The 14,117-nt window shown below is 36.1% G+C and overlaps 1 protein-coding gene across 9 annotated transcripts in view; it reads right to left on the reverse strand.

Moving 5' to 3' along the window:
• The window catches only part of REV1 (REV1 DNA directed polymerase), a 55,173-nt gene that overhangs the window by 12,399 nt on the left and 28,657 nt on the right, over nt 1-14,117 (reverse strand). For 3 of the 9 annotated variants that reach the window (XM_038157227.1, XM_038157265.1, XM_038157274.1), the window contains 8 exons: nt 13,965-14,081; nt 9,168-9,297; nt 8,086-8,214; nt 7,265-7,419; nt 6,228-6,347; nt 4,601-4,821; nt 3,456-3,628; nt 534-636 (listed from right to left, as the gene is read on the reverse strand). In XM_038157227.1, coding sequence (XP_038013155.1) covers nt 534-636; nt 3,456-3,628; nt 4,601-4,821; nt 6,228-6,347; nt 7,265-7,419; nt 8,086-8,214; nt 9,168-9,297; nt 13,965-14,081 — 1,148 coding nt within the window. Of the gene's footprint in view, nt 1-533; nt 637-3,455; nt 3,629-4,600; nt 4,822-6,227; nt 6,348-7,264; nt 7,420-8,085; nt 8,215-9,167; nt 9,301-10,746; nt 11,073-13,964; nt 14,082-14,117 lie in introns of those variants that run through there. The other 6 variants (XM_038157217.1, XM_038157234.1, XM_038157284.1 and 3 more) reach the window with 4 other exon arrangements.

The following is a 14,117-nucleotide window of genomic DNA, read 5'->3' on the forward strand; positions in this document are numbered from 1 at the left end:
CAAAACCACTGAGATGAGCAGGAGTTCTAAAATAAGCCATGAATCAAAAGAGCCTTCAAACAAAGGTCAAAACATGGGCTGGTAACTTTTCTTGCTCTAAGACTTGCAGTCTAGAACAAAAACTCCTTTTATGTCTATCTTTGGTTGGCATTACAAACAGTTATATATTAGTTTATATTAGTTACATAATTAATGTATAGCAAAAGTTTACAGAAAATTCCAAGACAAAATAAAACTTATACATGCTGATAGAACTGTAGAAGAGACAGTCTTACTTTGTCACCTCAGGATGTTTTAAGTTGTGCATTAATTTATATCACAAAATTTTTTTTTTTTTTACGTGATGGCTTTGTAACCATGTTTTTCAAAGGTCAGAAAATATAATATAATTGCATACACTAATTTACATTAGCTTTGTACTACCTACACTTTTGAATAAGTTTGGTTATCATGTACCATACAGAACTGAAAATCCACAAAAGACAGAAACAGGTTGTTAAAGAGAATGAATTTCAGTTTTCCCATCAACTCACCCCTCGCATATCGGATATGTTCAGTTTCATTGTGTGAAACATGTTCAGAGTTTCCTTCCCAATTACTTTTGCACTGTCTGTTGCATGGTCTAGAGTCACAGTTCTAAAAAGAATAAACAAGTATGGTTAAAAAGGAAACTGTTCACAAATCCTGAAGACAAAAATTCTGTATTTATTCCAGAGAGGACCTGAAAGAAAGACAGATCATAATTTCTTGGCATACAGAAACTGAACACTTTTTATTTGTTCTGTGTTTTGTTTTAAAGGTAGTTAAAACTAAGCATGATCTATAGAAAAAGTAAGAAAAGCAGAATGCTTACTAACTGAACATTCTCAGTGTGCAGTCCACACATTAAAAGGTCAATTTTTGTGTATATATATATATATATATATATATATATATACACACACACACACACATGCCATCTATTGAAGCGAGACAAAAAGTTTCACAGGAAGTTTACAGTTTGCACAAAAATACATGCCTGCATTTTTGTCTTTCATTTAAGCTTGGTTCACAGAGAGTTTGCTCAGTATTATTTCAGTTGTCAATTGTCTACAGCAGGAGTTTCAAAAGGAACTCAGAGGGGAAGCAGACGTAGGCATGTGCATGTGGATTACAAGCCACAAGGAATTCAAATTAATGGCAATTAACTTTAAACAACATTCCAAATTATCTTAAGCTATGGGCGATTTTTTGCAACAAGACTCACAAAACAACCTGGCTCTGAGTTTTACAGATTACCACTTGAGAGTATGGCAGGGCAGCAGCAGTGCTTGGATAGCTCTGGGTTCTCTAATGGCCTAACCTTTGACAAAATTTCAAGTGGCTCATCAAACGCATGTGAGTGATGTAAAGTCTTCTCACTGAAATAACTGATGCAGTTTTAGCTCTGATAAGAGTGGGCTCTATCAACAAAATGAAGTTTGGTGTTTTGACAGGGTGGCATCCTGACTACTTACTAAACACTTTGATGGTGTTACTCTGCTTTTGAATCTGTCAGAAACCACCATGAACAGCCAAGTGCTCTTTGGAAAGGTCTAGTTCTGCCAATATGAAAACAAAAAACCCTCAGACTGTGAACAATATGAAGATCTCCTTAAGCTTTACATGTTAGTATTCTTAAGAAAAAGGGGATCAACATCACTAAAGGTACACAACATTTCTCAGAAAAGTATTTTAAAAAGGTCTGTGCTGAACTATCACGACTGGGTTTCAGAGATGCAGGAAAAATACCATTTAATCTCAAAAGCTGAGTTTGATTTTAAGTGTGTCTGCAAGTCTGAATCCTTTGTAGGTACTATGGTTATCATGCTAGGGGATCTTGACCTGTAGGATAAGAAAGCATAGCAAGCCATTCAACTGTGAGGTAAAGGAGCAAGAAATGAGTTGTGAGCTATAGCTACAGAGAAAATCTTAAACTGAAGAGAGAAACTGGTCACTTGGGGAACACTACACTGAGATTCTAATCCATTTGCTTGGATTCAGCTTTAGGAGTTTACCCTTCCACTGCTAAAAAGCTTTTTACTGGGCTGAACAGAAATGCTCTAACAAAGACAGAAATACACCACCTACAGCATGACCAGGATGGTCTGGGGTTGACAAGGTCACTGGAAAGCCAGAAACAGAGAAACCACCAAACAAAATCCTGGCATCTGAACTGATTTAGCGATGTGTGAACAATTTTCCATTCTTGGGTGCCCCCTGACCTTACTGAAGACTTCATGAATTAGGGAAATTTCAGGGCATGTGTACATTAGTATGCCTGGCCACAGAAAAGGGGTCCAAAGCACTGATATGTTCACGAAAATGCGCTCTGACAATAGTTAAAATATGAGAGAAATAAAGCTCTATCTCAATGCGCACTGAATATTAAGATATGTTCTTAGGCTGTTAAGAATGTATCTTCAGCTCAAAGAATTCAGGATAGCCAGAAGACAAAAGTATAGACAGAGGGATTTTCTTCTTGGTGTATCTACCAATTCTAAAAAGTGATGAGCTCCTTACAGTAAAACATGAATTTTGTAGTTTCAGCTTTTATTACAGCTGAATTCTATGCAACAAGATCACAAGCAGGACAGGCTCTATGCATGCAAGTCTTACTACTGAACTCCAACCCACTGAAAGAACTCCTGGGCACGTGGATGGTGCTATGCAGGGCCAGCACCCGGACTTGATGATCCCTGTGGGTCCCTTCCAACTCAGTATATTCTGTGATCTGTGAACTCCACCACCTCTTCTGTTACCAGCAACACCCACCAAACGACCCTGCAGCTCAGGAGGGATTAGTCTGTTACAACCACCTGAGATGGAAGGAAAAGTAGAAAGACCTATGGTCTCTCAAAAGCCAGGATCATCTTGTACTGAAGAACAACTGCTTTGATAAAGAAGTGTATGCCTGAAGAATATATGTGTATGTAGATTCCATGACAATCATGTAACAGCATACGATACTCTACGTCTAGATTATATCCCTGTGTTTTTAGTATGCAAGTACATAAATAATATTCAGATTAAAAAATATTTAGTCATCCAGTTTACCAGTAAGGAACAAAGAATTGGAGTAACAAAGTTATAGGAGGCTGGTTACTTAAAGAAATCAATGGTGCTGCATGTGTGTCATAGTGCAGGACATAAATACATCTTCCTGAAACACTCTAAGAAAACCCTCATCTCCAATACTGAGCAAGCTGGAGAAAGCTACACCAACAATACAGAAGCACATATACATTACTGATAACCACCACAAATGTACAACCCAAATGTACAACCCAAACACAGAGGAGTTTTGATAATAATAATCTTCTTACTTTGGTGCAAGTTTTAAATATAGACAAGAAGTACCAGGCACTTTGAAATTTATGTCTTGTCTACCTATAAATTTCAGATCCTGCAGAAGTGTGTTCATGTCTGGTACTTACCTGGCAATATTATCACAGATTCCATGACCTCCGTACTTTGCAGGTTCTACTGGTGCTCCAGCCTTTCTGACCATAATTTTAAGGGTCAATCGTTTACCCTTCATACCAGCAGCTTCAAGTCTACGCTGGATTTCTTCTGAGAGGCTCAGAAGGAAAGCTTCTGCTTCCTTAGGCTGAAGGGGAAAAACAACCTGTTTAGATAATTACTAGTTTTCGAATACTGAAAGTAAATCATTAAGGGTTAATACAATCCAGATTGCGCAAACTGAAAAGAGCAAGCTGACTCACAAGCAATTGTCTCATTTAACTTCAAGTGGTTTGTTTTCACTGCAGGTCACTTAATTTAGGTGAAATGGTAGATTCCTGTCCTAATGTTGAAAGAAGTCTTTTAAAAGTGTATTTAGAAATCCCAACACAAAATTGCAAGTATAAGCACAAACCTAGAAGATGAAGAGTATAGGACTTAAAATCTTTTTCACCATGAGGAAAGTCAAGCAATGGAACACGTTGCTCAGGGAAGTCTGCAGCCTTCACTCTTGGAGATTTCTGATGCCAACTGGATAAAGTGCTGAGCAACTGATCTGATTTATTAGCTTCCCCTGCTTTGAGCAAAGGTCTGGACTACACAACACCATCAGGTCTCTTCAAACTCCCTTTTTTCCCTATCATTTCTATAAATACTCAAGATCTCAAAAAAGTGCTGAGTTACTTTTTAAATACAATTTTGTTAATAACATTCTCCCCCCAAACAAAAAGTAATTGTAAAAAAAAATCTAATAGAAATGTTGCACGGGAGCAGCTGGTGATAGTTTCAGGCACTGGCATCTTCGAATAATCAGCATTTAAATGAAAGAGAATGCTAGGTGCTGACAAACCTACTGCAGTTCTCTTTTTCTGTACCAGACTTGTATAACGAATGCAGAATAGCCAGCTAATTTTGTGCAAGCTTCTTTTCAGTCCAATATTTTGCAGTCTCTCTTCCCATTTTATCGTTTGGTCTCCTACTTCTTCATTTTCCTCATTTCTATTTCGTGGCTAAGATGGTGCTCTAACAGATCAAAGTGTAAGTGAAAATAATCAGAATATGAGAAGATTTTTCTACAGCTGAAAGAAGTCACTGGAAAAAAGAAGCAAGTTTAATTTACCTGTGTGAACCTTATTCCATAGTTGATTTCTGCTGAAACGGATTTTCTTTCTTTTTCTGTACGAACAGGTCGGTCATCCAAACCACGACAAAATCTGTAGAGCATTTGTCCTGTTTTTGGACCAAATTCTTTTTGTAGTTTTGACATTGAAGCACACTGCAGATCTCCACAGGTTTTAATTCCCAAAGAAGCCAGCTTAGATTCCATTGTCCTGCCAACTCCTAACAACAAAGCAATTAGTTCTGTTAACCTTATACAATGCAAAGCCAGTTAGGTTCTGATTACATAAAATTTTTATTTTTAAACCTATATTAAGTCAAAACAAATTAACAAATAAATATCTATAAAATAAATTCTGCTACATAAAACATGGCTTGAATGGAAACTTTTGCTGTCATCACCAGTGTATCTTTAATCTGTTTCACATATTTCGTTTAAGATGTTGCACTACAGCACGTTTGTTTATTTTTGGGTAAAATATGAATGAATCCTGCTTGGAAATTGTCTGCCTGTTACAGATTGTATCATTCTGAATCCCCTCAACAACTCAGTCCAAAACGAGTGTCCAACAAGTAATATGTTTTCCCCTCATGTACAAGTGATCTAATCTAAATGAAAACCAACAAATATTTTGACCATTGTTGCACTGCTTCCTAGGTAGAAAAATAATATTTCAGGCAGAAGTGATAGCGTACCTGTATCACTTGTGCTTCGAATTACCAAGCACTGGAAATTGTAGGTATCCATGGCAACGGCACATATGTAAGTGTGATAAACTGAAGTATATTTCTGGGTTTTGGAGAGGTGGCCTGTTACCTCCAGAAAATATTAATCCTATGAGTTCACACTACCAAAGTCAGCAAAAATTGGAAATCTTAGGTAATCAGATTCTACTCTTGATAATCCGTTTCTCTGTCGAGAGGGTATTATTAACGAAAACACTAAAGTGCTTTAACTATGAACATGCAAGTGAATTCTGAAAACTTTAAAGTGTCAAAGTCAAAGCACAGTTCTATATGAGTAAATATTCTGGAGGAAAAATATCTCCTGTAAGTTATGCCAAAGAGAAATTACAGCTGTGCTGTAGTGTTTGGCCACTAAGGGTTACATAATGAGAATTTCTGGCAAACCTGCACCTGTCTATGGATGCTATTTCTACCACTCTTCTATTTCAGTGTCTATGGCTGCCTGTTTTTTACTGCCCCCCCTCCTTTTTTAATCATCAACAGACGAAGACACTATTTTTTATATCTAACACTAAATATATGTGTATACATGTGGGCTGTAGTCAGCTGATCACTGAAAGCATAAATGAGCGCTTACTCAACACTTCTTGCACCGAGCCTCTGTCACAGTACACTATCTATGTGTACTAAGTAACAATATAGAGTTACATGCCAGGAAATGCTTTATGTTACAAACCTTTTAAGTATTCTCCTGGAACAATTGAAAAAATACAATAAAGCCTGTTTTCATACAGGTGGATGCCATATGCTTTTACTGTCTATCACATTTTTGGATCATAAACATGGAATAGCAGCTAATCCTGTTTGATCTAGAAAGCAAATTTGTAGCTGAAACTGGTTTAATATCAGGAGGCAAAATGCCCTCTCAAAGATAGGAGTACCTGGAAGACTGGTAACAAGTTGCCCCCTGATAAAATCATCCACTTCTTCAGGTTTTAAGTGATACTGCCCATCTGGTTTTGCTTTACGAGTTGCCATTCTGGCCAGCAGAATATTGGAACCTGTAAAAACAACCAATTAAAGCATGTCTGTGATAACTTCTGTCGATGCTCAAGTAGAATGCCACAGTTTAACACTCAAGGAAAAAATGCAGAAAGTACAGTCAAATTCTTTAACTTTTACCAAGAATTTAATGAAATCTATTAATCTATACTTGCGGTGTCTACATTCAAATTCCCAGCTAGCATTTATTTGCTATAACAGCAGTTAAACTGTAGTGCTAACTGCAATTGCAAAGTTAGTAAGGGAAGAATTCTCCTTGGAGTCATGAATTTTAGCCTGTCCCACAAGTGGATTTCAGACACTTACATACACTCAGTACAGGTATGTACAGATACTCAACTCTAGTATTAATTAAGAACAAAAAGAAAGGAGAAAGGAACCAGCCAAGAAGAAACAAATCAAGAAAGTATTTCCAGATGTGTGATTTAATATACAATACCTACTACAAATCACACAAGTCTTTGCCCTCAATACCTTCTAAGAACTATGCAAAATCATGTCACCCTGTAAACTCTTACTGCTATCTCCATTAAGTAACACAATCTGTGCTCTTTTTTCTATGTACTGGAAACATTTCACTGGAAGCATTTCATAAAAATGAATGCAAGAGTGGAATTTTAGGATGGTGTTCAGATAAATGAGAAGTGATAGCTGGATGGGCCGTTGACTTAAGAGTTGGACTTGATGATCCTTGCTGGTCCCTTCCAATTTAGAATATCCTGTGGTCTCTGATATAGAAATTTTATACATTTTTGCTTAAAACTTTCCAGTTATGAAAAATTTCTTGCATTTTTATTCACACTATTTTAATATAAATGGCAACACATTCTACAAACTTAGGAGTTTCAGCAAACGCACAACTTTGATACATTAACAAAAGCAGTCACTGCTTGTAAACAGAAATGAAGTTACTTACCCATCCCAACAGAAGCTGTGCATTTAGTTTGGTCTTTGATTTCAGTGCGGATCGCGTTTGCAAATTCATCTGGAGTCAGTCTGGTCTCTGTAAGGATTTCAGTGATATCTACTAGTGCTTCATCACAACTGACTGCTTCGATGTTATGAGTATAGCTATCAACACAAAGTAAAGGAGGTGAAACACCAGCAACAGCTCACCATCTGTTAAAACAAATATGTAGCAAATAAAGTCTTCCTTTTCTGGTGGCATTTCCCTGCCTATTTTGTATCACACATCACTTAGATATTAAAAATGCTAAAACAGCAAACTACAGTAATATTACTAATGTAAGACTAATTTCAACATGCATCTTGATTTTAAAGGAACAGCTGGAGAGGGAGTGGAATATTTGTTTTTCATTGGCAATAACAAATTTCCAGTTTTATTTCAAGTGCATTTTAAACCAGAAAGTAGTTTCTAATAGTTATTACTCTAATAACCCATTCTTAAATTACTCAAAAACATCTCTTGGAAGGATCTCCCTTCTAAGCACGGATCTGCTTCTCACTATGTGAATCAGTAAAAAATTAAACAGTGACTCATTTGGAAGTGAGATGCTGATTGTTTACAGCATTTGGCTTAAGGACAAAAGAATGCTCAGAAGCATGGTGCTCAAAGTAACAAAAATACTACAAAGGAAGACCTCAAACAGGAATAGCTTCACTGAAGCTGAAGAGTGGAAGATGAAAATCCAAAATGAATAATAGCATTCAGTAGTGGCAAACAAAATATGCTTGATAACCTTACCATGAAGATCATGCAAGCAAACAGCACATTACCTTGCTAGTATTTCATATACTGTCCGTGCAACTTCTTTGTATGCATCAAAATCATATGAAACTGCTTGAAGATTTGGACACAACTTTTTTGCTTGGCCAAAAAACATTCCATTCTTTATGCCAACTTGTCTAAAATTAAATAATAAAATAAATCCCAAGTAAGCACAGTGCAAAGTTTTCCACAAATTAACTGGGAGTACTTTCAATTTAATTATTTGTCTTTCCCCACAAAAATGGGAGTAAGAACTCAGTCAACAGGTAGAAACTTAATAGGTTAAAAAAATTACTGCAACTAGAGTATTTGAATTAGTTGTGTATGGAGCATAAGAAATCTGCCTTTAGGAAAATGCTAAAGACAAAGATTCCAGAAAGCACACTTGCTATCTTCTGTTTCCAATTAAAACCACACATATATGACAGTGACTGAGGCAGCAAGATCTTGTATTCCAAGGTGCAAGCTTACATAATTAGGCTCCTGCTAATAAATAAAGTCTTGCGGAGATACAAATAGAAGCCTGCCTATCCTAGCAAGCCTAAGAAAGCTTCCAACCAAGAAATAATTTCTGGAGTATTATTTCCATCAGGGAAAACCCCCTGTATTTTTGACACTGTGCTTATATTTATAAAAGTCGTTTGACATTCTAAACCTTTGTAAGTTAGGTCACTGGTGATGGTCAGCAAAGTCTCTGCAAAAAATGGTTTTAATAGTCACACTTTCTGTTTGAAATAAAACCTTCAGAATGTGTCATTAGTTCTACAAAATACTGCAACTTTGATGCAACAAACACATGACGATAAAATGAATTCAAGAGTATCACAGTGAAAGGCACAAGGTTTTTCTTCACAGGCTTTATTGCAACTTATACGTAGGTTGGGTTGAGAGGTACTGAGCAGCATCTACCAAGCAGCAGCACCCAAAGGGAAGAGTTTCTGTTAAATTCTAACAACCTATATAATTATATTTTTTGAACAGAAACTTCTCCTCCAGATAAATTTAAGGACACTAATAACCCCTATTTTTGGACATCTTATGCCTCTGTGTATGGGATTTTCAAGCAGACTACTGGGTAACTTTTACCTACCTGGCTTCATAACTACAAGAAGCTATTTCAGCCATGGACAGAACAGTGAGATTGAAGTCAGCTCCGTTCACATGTGTGGAATCTGTATGCTCCCAGACTGATGAGTCCAGCTGATCAGGTACTCTAATTTCTGCTTAAAAAATAAAATTGGTCTATGTTATTCTTCCTAAGACTTCAACAGAATGAATGCAAATAAAAATTATGGATTTTATTTTATACAATTTCTATACTGTTATCTTTTGACAAAGATGTTCTTAATAAGATTGATTCATATTGTGGTCCAGAAAAAAAACCAGACCCCTTCCCCAGTAATGTCTCTCTGGATAGGACTGTACATACTGAGAATAATATTAACAGAAAAATGGTATTTCCCCCAAAATTATTCAACAGCAGCTCACTGGTGACTACATATACCATACTGCAAAATAAGAATGATCTTAGCTTTACTGACCATAAAAATGATCAAATGCACTTGGCTAAATGTTAAAACCACATCCTGCCAACAAGTACAAGAGACTAAAAATTATTTAACAATTGCTCAACTAAACAAGAAGACACTTAGCTATGTTCCTTTTTACAAAATGCATCCCTGATATCAAAACACTGACATTTCATATAGAATATAAATCCACTTCATACCAGACTTGCAACTATTTTTCTATTAGTCTAGATACCACAAAGTGATTTTTAAGAAGTGAAAACCAGAATGACAATTAGTTGAAATAAAAAACACTAGCTAGAAATTTCTATTTTCTTTAACACTCTTATGGGGCTATTAACTGAAATAATTCTGCTTTTACTTATTAATAATTCCCTTATTAGGATGTGTCAATTTCTTTCAAATATCACCACAAACCTATCTTGGATCAAAATGATACAATTATAGGTACTGCAACCTCAGACTTAAAATGAGACAGACCTTCCCTCATTCTATAAAACTTTACTACATATTCTTACATAAATTTTAAAGGATCCTCCAGGCCCACTGGGTACTAGGTACTAGACAGAATTCCATGACACTGAATAATGGAAACAAGCAAAAGATTTCTAGTTCTATCTGGGTTTTTGTAGTATGTAACCCTTGAAATATGTGCTATACTCTAAATATGAATCAGCTTGGAAAAAAATCACTAGATGCAAAAACTACTAGGCCTGCCCAAACTCCCATCAGATTCAAAGCAACAAGGTATCATATAGATAAAATGCTTCTATTTATTTAAAATGAAATCTACTACGCAGCTCTTTTTCATTACTGTCGTCTATTTAATACCATGCACCTTTGTAATATAATAAATGGGAGTTGATTATAGTCCCACAATGAACATAGAGTGCCACAATGCCTAATTATACTCCACAGTACTAACAGCTTACACACCGACAATCTGACTGAAAGGAAACCTGGTGCTGTGTGCACATATGAGTAGCTATCAAACCAGAGAAAGTGGTGCAATGAGTGAGTGGAGATACCAGGGGTAGAGCCTAACTCATGTGGAAAACTGCTTTTATTCAGAATTCCTGCTAAATTTGTCCACTTTTTAATTTCTTAAATATTTTATTTACGATGAGCTCAATAAGTTACCTAAGATGTCTGCAATTGAAAATTAGAGCAAAATTATGCCCCAAATAAAGATAAGAATGACAAGAACAACTTCTTTAGTCCATGCCTTCCTGTGCCCTGGCCTGAGATGATGCTGTCATCTTGTCTATCTTCACTGGATTCGTCGACTTTTTCCACATCGCAGCAGAGCAGATCCCCCCATGAGCTGATGGAGTCACTTCATGTGAAATTCAGGGCAATGCAGAACACATTGTCCTCAATGGAAGGCAAGGTAGAGAACCTCTCACCAAAAGCTGGGAAACTAGACAGGCACATGGTGAATGTGGAGCAACGGATGGAGAAATCAGAGGCCAGGACCCAAGTCTGTGAAAAAGAAATCGCTGAGAATAAATCTGTGACTAATATGATGGTTAAAATCTGCTGCTCTTTAGAATTGAAAGGGAGATTCTAGGGTTGAGGGAAAGGAAGTCTAGAAAACATTCACATCTTGGGCATCCTGGCCATGGAAGAGACCCCAAACTATGAATCCTGATTAACACAGGTTAATCTTTTATCTTTAGAACATGAATGTTAAAGATGGCATGTATGCAGAGAAGCAATTTCTACTACCTAGAAAGCCTATCTCAAATTTGGGGATTTAGGGTGAGAACGGTATCAAGTTTTTTAATTTAAAAGTTATGCATTTTTAGATGAATTAATACAAGAAAAAGAAAGTATTTCATAAAAGACTGAAGATTCTATTGACACTAGATTTTGTCTAACAATGCAGATCAAAGTCAGGAACCAGTATCACTAAAGAAGTATTAAAAAAAAAAAAAAGAAGTAAATGAAGCAGCAGAATTCAGTTTTTGGTCAAAAGTGATTCACAAGCATTTGGGGGGTTTTTTTTGTTGTATTTTTGTTGGCATTTTTTTTGAGGGGGGGAGGTGCTCTGTTTCTGCGGTTTTGGTTGGTTTGTAATTTGGAACCTTTTTTCAAATAAGCAAGATCTGGAGAAGGCAATATCAGAGAACAGCCTAGAAAGTATGAAGCACCAAAAATTGAAGTGGGTTCCATGTTGAAGCATGGATGTAAAAATATGCTCATGTTCTAAGCTCCTCCCAACTACCCTTCTATTTCATATAAATAACATGTCCCCATTGTGTCTGTTTTAACAGCCTAATTTACTATTCCATATTTCTGACATTTTGTAAAAGCATTTCTGCATGTAATGCTTGTGCCCACTGCACTGTATTTCCCTCTGGCATGGCACAATTAAACACATGCTGTGAAGTGTGTCACTTTCTAAGATACTGTGATGTCTGAGAAGCCTAATCAGCAATTCCACCTTTACACCTAAGACCATAACTAACTATAATTTCTTTACCCCAAAAGGAAGACAAACCCTGAGAAAAAGCAAGCAGAAACAACAGGTTTGGGTCTTTTTTAATTGGCAAAATGATTGCACATGGAGATAAAATAAACAGAGACTCAAAAATATTATGAACTGCAGCTAATGAAAACAGAGACTATAAAAAGAGCGTTTGGAAAAAATCCTTTCACCAAAACAATAGGCTGCACAATCAGCCTAAGTGTCAAGAAAGAAAGAGCTAGCTGCCTGCCTGCATGCAAGCCAGTTGAGACTGGATGCTGAAGTTAAAGAAATGAATGTGTGATATCCAGAAAAAAGCTGCCACAGTAAGAAACTGAGCTTGTTATACAATAAGGTTGAAAGCTGCTGTACACTTAGCAATCAATACAGCAGAAGAGATACTACTGAATTTGTGAGTCAAAAGAACATGCCAGGTATCAGCTAAACTGTAATTCAACCATCTAACTCTCCAAACCACCCAGTTGTATAGTCACATCCTTATCCAGTTCAAGGCCCTAATAAAAGTTAACAAGTCACTGTATAAACTGAACTACCAATAAATACTTCATATACAAGCTCTACTACAGAAAATCCAACTCCATAAAGACCACAGCTATCTCTGCCTGGAGCATACTGAAAAGTCCTTAAAAGCTTGTGGGTTCCACAAACATATATTCTAACTCAATTTTGAAGTGTTCTTAAAATACAGCAAAAAAGACAAATGAAATGGCATCAGTTCCAGTAATACCCTGGTTGTATGTCTTCAAAAACCCCCAACAACCTGCCAATTTCCAAAGTACTAATGTTTCATAAACAACCATGGAAGAACAACTTGTCTTTTGCCCCATCTTGTCTCACCAAAATAAAACACTGAGGTGTAAACTTTATAAAAACAGTACTTAGTATCACAAATTTGGTAAAAACTGCATATACAAAAGGGCGAAGGAGAAACTCAACTTCCAAGTCTAAACCAAACTTAATGTATGCATGCATATGCATACATTGTATATGCACTTTTTACCAACTCTGTGGCAAGAACTAGGCTTCTAGATGATTAAATAATTAATATAAATTTAATTAATATTAAATTAATAATTGGCACTTAAGTTGCCAATGTTTAGCAATATACTTTCTCATACTAAATAAAGTTCAGGCACTATTAATAAAACTTTAGTTTATATTAGTACACTACTAGAGGACACAAAGTAATTTCTAAATTCTAATATCACACTTATTTCTAATTTCACACTTCTAAATTCCTGCAGGCAAGTACAGAATTCTAAAACTACAACAGACAAACTGGTTTTCAAAAAACAAAATATTGAACAAACAGAAATAATGAAAATTGCACAGACTTTCCAGAGACCTAAAATGCTCTATGGACCACCCAAATTAACTTATTGTACACATACATTCTACATATGCAACTCAAAAGCCAACTTCAAACCATCAGTTTCTCACTGGCCATGTGCTGTTGTTACTACCTTTACAGAAAGAAACACATGTAGTAGACTTTTAAAATTTATTTTGCACCTTCTTCTCTATACTTGGCTTTCTCAGAAAAAGGTGATCCTGGACAATCCATATTTAGTTTTCATTTTAAATAACTACTAACATTCTATCTTACACTCAACCTCAAGAAAGTGAGTAAAACCTAAAATTACTCTAAAATAATTTACCCATACTGAGCAAAGCTAACTAACAAGAAGCCACGGTGTCCTGCTATTACTGAAGCCACAGAACACCGTGTTGTCCAAAGGTATTTCTTTTCTGAAATCTCCCACATGAAAGAAATAAATTTATCCATGTACACTTTCTGAATAATTTTAAAGAAAAAGTCTTCCATAACAACAGTTAAAAACATACATACAGACAGACTTATCTGTACCTGCTTTGCCATTCAATAGCTTTTTCTGGTAATATTGCTGTTCAAGCTGGGGGTTTGCACCAGGGCGCAGCAGTGCCTTCCCTGTACCTCTGTTACTAGTAACAGCTACTGGCTTGCCTGTGAAGAAAAAATGCATATACTTATAGATCAATA

Source organism: Motacilla alba, chromosome 1 (assembly GCF_015832195.1).
Source record: "Motacilla alba alba isolate MOTALB_02 chromosome 1, Motacilla_alba_V1.0_pri, whole genome shotgun sequence".
Lineage (NCBI taxonomy): Eukaryota > Metazoa > Chordata > Aves > Passeriformes > Motacillidae > Motacilla > Motacilla alba.